The following is a 5,000-nucleotide window of genomic DNA, read 5'->3' on the forward strand; positions in this document are numbered from 1 at the left end:
TGCGGAGGACTTGCACCTATATTTTAGACTTATTCCAAAAGCTACTTCACTCCGGGAATCAACCGAAAGACTGTCCCGACATGTGGTCTGCTGCACACTCGGATGGCGATAATCGAATTCGACTTAAATCCCTGCCAGCTACCATGTGCCAACCGGGGGCTATGTGGGGATGCAGCAGTGGAGTGCTAGGCAAAAGGAACCGAATTGAAAGGAGAAAAAGGCTAGCTTCTAATCTGCAAACACCGTGCCCCCTTTTTACTGGCAAACTTGGCCAGAAGTGTAATTAACTTCCGAGCTTCAGTTAGATGCTGGAACATATAACTGGCATTCGGCATTCGATTTCACTTTTGAAGATTTGCCGACCGTTTGTCTGAAAGGGTGAGTGTTCAGTTGAACGCTTTGAACGCTGGCACCGCTGAGCGACGATCCTTTGTTTTGCATCATGCAAACCACACCGAGACCAATCAGAGATTTGCGTTATCGTGCATAATTGGCAGGGCCAGTGCAAGACCAATCATTCGAACTTGCCGACAGCATTACCCACTTTTTTCATTTTTATACATTTCTATCCCCTTCTATCGCCCCGCAGGTAATCATGGGTGGTGGTAGGCGCGAGTTTCTGCCCGTGCACGAAGCCGACATCGAGGGCAAACCGGGCCGGCGGACGGATGGAACGGATTTAATTAAACACTGGCAACATCATCATTCCCGTCACCGATCAGCATACGTGCAGAACCGTGTCCAATTACTCGAGGTAATTAGAGCGTGGGGTGGGGCGCAATCGAAACGGTTTGGCATGGCCGTTGGGGCACAAATGTAAATTCATCGATAGCGACCGCCAAACAGAACCGTGCCGTGCCGTGCCGTACCGTGCCATGCCGTGCTACTAAACAATATCGAAACGAAAAGGGAGTCTGACTTTTTGCGAATCTTTTCGGCCAACAGACGCGCACGGAGCAGGAGACGGACTATTTGCTCGGTCTGTTCGCCAGCAAGCATCTGGCGTACCATCTCGATGCGGACGAGCAGCAGCAACCCACACTGTCCGAGATGGTATCGAAGGCCATGGACGTACTCGAGCGCCACGGTGAAGGATACTTTCTATTTGTGGAAGGTACGTGACACTGCAGCGAATGAACTGGCTGGACGCCTGGACGACTGGAGTGTGTGTCTGTAATGCGTCCCTCTCTCTCTCTCTCTCTCTCCTGTCTCTAACCATCTCCATCGGTGTTTTCTCCTTCAAAGGCGGCCGGATTGATCATGGACATCATTACACACAGCCGATAAGAGCCTTCGACGAGACGGTCGAGTTTGCGAAAGCCATCGAGATGGCACGGAGCCGCACGAGCCCGGACAATACGCTGATTGTCGTTACTGCCGACCATTCCCACACGATGACCATGAGCGGCTATTCGGTGAGTGACACGGCACACGGGATGCCGGATACCACCATGGGAGGGGCGGGCCAACGTTCTAATCGTGCCAACATTCCTTCTCCACTGTAGAGCCGCAAAAATGACATCCTGGGAGTCAATAATGGACAGCAGGCGGACGATGAGCTGCCGTACGCCACCATCAGCTACGCCAACGGGCCCGGCTACGATCGCCACGTGCAGCGCGACGCTCGCCTTGATCTCAGCGCCGTCGATATGCGGGACAAGTCGTTCGCCTTTCCCACCACCGTTCCGCTCGGGCTCGAGACGCACGGTGGAGACGATGTGGCCGTGTTCGCTGACGGCCCCTGGGCACATCTTTTCAGTGGAACGTACGAGCAGCACTTCCTACCGCACGCAATGGCCTACGCTGCCTGCATCGGTACCGGGCGGACGGCGTGCTCTACTACCGACAGTTGAAGCGATAACGCCACGGACGGGGACGAATTTATGAATCTCAACCTAACAAAGAAAGAACATTGATGAGTTTGCAGAGTGAAGGCACCACCCCACTCGGGTGAGGGGGGTGTTTCAGGGACTGGTGTAATGCGATAGTGCATTTCTTACCAAAAAGCCAGTATTTCTACCAAGTGACATTCAACCAGAAGCACCAGTGAACCAGTGAGCTGATACTGCTCGGTATACAAAATGAGTTCTATACGAAGTGAAATCAGTTTACATCAATCATGGAATTGGAAGAACGTTCGAGTCATTCGATAAGCTTAAGTAGTAAGGTTTTACATAAAACAAACATGATGTAATGTATTTTCCATTTAAAATTGAGTTCACCGAATCAGTGGACCGGTGTGGAGGGCTTTTCCGATTCCATCGAGCTTTGTTCTTCTCTTTTGAACTTTTCATAGTACTTAGAGCTGGTTACTCACAACCATAAGTAACGGTTAACAACAGAAACCATTCATCCAGGCTTCTCAGTGGCAATACAAATATTAATCGGATCTCGCCCAAACCGTGTAAATAGCGGATCGAAAACCATACATTCGAAGGCAAATTGACGTCTACTTAAAATACATTTTCCACATTGTTTCATTTTGCTTTTCTCTTTTTCAATAACAGGATGGCTTGTTGTGCCCTCACACAACACAAATTACTCAAATTATGAAGTTTCCCATTTCCGGGCCGTTGTTTGCTGGAAGCGAACCATAATTTAAAATCACGAAACATGATTTAATGCCGCAAACACCACACTATTTATGAACACACTAGAAAAGTAGTTCTTTCTTCGTTTAATAGAAGTAATTAATTTTGCTGAGCCGAATGAGCCGAACGAGAAATGGGAAAACAATTGAAACCCGCGAGACGCCCGGCACTGCTAGTGATGAATAATGTTCGCGCGGGCCCTAATCCAGCCAACCATGCGGTGCGGTGCCACGAGTCGGGCGTTTTCTAGGTTCTATTTGGGACACACTGGGGTGGTGGGGGGGGGGGGGGGACACCAACATAAAGACCAGTGTTCTGGCAGGCAGTCTGGCATCCCCGCCATTCCATAAATCAACACACAAGCGCACACGAAGAACACCTAGCCAAACAATAGCTCCGCGCAACACCTCTCGCAGGCACCCTACATTCTGGCACAAGTGCACAGCGAGCGCAAATTCATTAAACATCTTACACCAGCCACAGCTTACTGCAACGAAACAACGAACAGAAACAGAGAGAGAGAGAGAGAGAGAGAGTATGTGAGTTCGGTAAAGGCCGCTTGCGATCCTTCCGGGCATATTAAAAGACTTTACTGGATCTAGCGGTCACACTGGTCTGGTTCTCGCTGTAGCCGCTAGTGGTGTGACGAGCCTTTTTTTGTTTTTTTACTCGAAGCCCATTACATTCCCTGCCCTACCACCAGCTGCCACTCGGCCGTATCGAACGGAACACCATTGTTGCACGTCGAGTTTTTACTTTTTAATCATTTTTTTTTTTCGGTCTTGGGCTCAAGTTACTGACCTGACTGGCAGTTCCGTCACCCCGGCGCATCCGATGCATCTATCAGCCTCGAGTGCACTCGAAGGGACCAGAGAGGAGCACCATCGGTGGTCCCAGCAATAGGGAACCGAACGACGCCACCGTACTACTGCTGCTGCTGCTCGTTCGGTCGAGCTACCGAAGCTCTTCTACTCTGAAGTTAATTGCAATGCTTGGCGTGGACACTGTGAGCGTTTTATTTCTCGCTCGAACGCATAAAAACCCGTGGCACCGTGCTGCTGCTGCTGCTGTTGCAGAAGGGAGGAGAAATGAAAACTATTTCCATATTTCCACTTTTAATCCCGCACGGACCGGCTCTCGATCTGGGTCCGGTGAACTCGATCCTCGTTGGATATCCTTCACGCTATTCTCGACGGAATTATTACATTATGGCTCTCCGGTGGTTGTTTCGCGGAGTGTTTCGCTACGCTGCACCATTATTTGAGGCCGCGGTGGCGACGGTAAGGTCTGTGGCCCCTGCGGCCCGAAAGCGACCTGTGCCTGCAAGAAGTGCCTCCTCTAGCAGTGCGGATTCATCTTACCGTAAATGGAAATGCTTTACTCAGCCCGTTCGTGCCGGACCGGTACCAACGCTAAGCTCATTTGCAACCACCGAGAGCGGATCAGCAGATCGGTTCCAATACACCGCTCCAGGATGGCCCGTATGCCTACGGTACGCCACAGAAGCCGTACAACGACGAGCACAACTAGTGTGCGCGTAGTTACAAATATTTTCTCCACCCAGAACCGCCAGAACAGAACCGCGGCAATAAGCGCGAAATGGATACCCGGTGGATGGAATAAAAATAAATCCCAACTTCCCCTCCATTATCCTTCCACGCGCCACTTCTCCCGGCCATTTGCTAAATGGCCCACTGGAGAGTTAAAAAGTCCGGTCCGGCGAGCCTCCCGAGCACGCGGGCATTATTCATGAACCGAAGCAGTGCAGCAACTAGTTTATACCACGTTGGCCACACCGAATAATGGATTATGGATACAGCAGCAGGATGGAAACGGTACAATAAATCGGTGGCTGAATCACAGAGACACTTGTTACACCGAGAGATCTCCCTCGCTCGATCAAACCGCCCACTCTGTGCGCCTTTATCGCATCTATTCCTTTCCCACACCGGGCCACCCATCGGTGCTGAGTGATTGTGGTTTCGATGGTGATTCATTAGACCATCCGGAACCGGTTGAGAGGCCGGGGCCCTGGATCACGAGTAAAACAACTCGCTCGCACTTGGAGTACCGCCAACAACACAAACCATACCCGCATACATGGCAGCAACAAAAGGGAGCCGCGATCGATGCGCCTCTCGCTTTTGAATGGTCCATCGTACTATGAAAGCGCAATGATAGTAAAGCCCGCGAATCGTTTTTAAACTCTAAATACTAATAGCATCATAAACTGGTGAGCGTTCAATGCGGGAAAAATATATAAAATCCGCTTTTCTCTAGTGCATTTACCACTCGACCGCTATTGACTGCCGCAGCGACTGGCAGAGTCTCGATTGCATCAACAGGTCATCAGCAACCGGGGCAGGTGAGATGGCGTGGGAACTAGGCGTTCCCATAGTGATACCCACC

At 50.7% G+C, this 5,000-nt stretch overlaps 2 protein-coding genes across 7 annotated transcripts in view; one reads left to right on the forward strand and one right to left on the reverse strand.

The window, feature by feature from the left end:
* LOC126572713 (alkaline phosphatase-like) overlaps positions 1-1,938 on the forward strand; it is a 4,316-nt gene extending 2,378 nt beyond the window's left edge. The window contains exons 5-8 of the mRNA XM_050232248.1: positions 590-754; positions 946-1,114; positions 1,246-1,415; positions 1,506-1,938. Of these exons, the coding sequence (XP_050088205.1) occupies positions 590-754; positions 946-1,114; positions 1,246-1,415; positions 1,506-1,853 (852 nt within the window). The 3' untranslated portion in view covers positions 1,854-1,938. The remainder of the gene's footprint in view (positions 1-589; positions 755-945; positions 1,115-1,245; positions 1,416-1,505) is intronic.
* The window catches only part of LOC126572711 (peripheral plasma membrane protein CASK), a 213,379-nt gene that overhangs the window by 141,231 nt on the left and 67,148 nt on the right, over positions 1-5,000 (reverse strand). The window lies entirely within an intron of this gene.

Source organism: Anopheles aquasalis, chromosome 2 (assembly GCF_943734665.1).
Source record: "Anopheles aquasalis chromosome 2, idAnoAquaMG_Q_19, whole genome shotgun sequence".
In the NCBI taxonomy this organism is placed as follows: Eukaryota; Metazoa; Arthropoda; class Insecta; order Diptera; family Culicidae; genus Anopheles; species Anopheles aquasalis.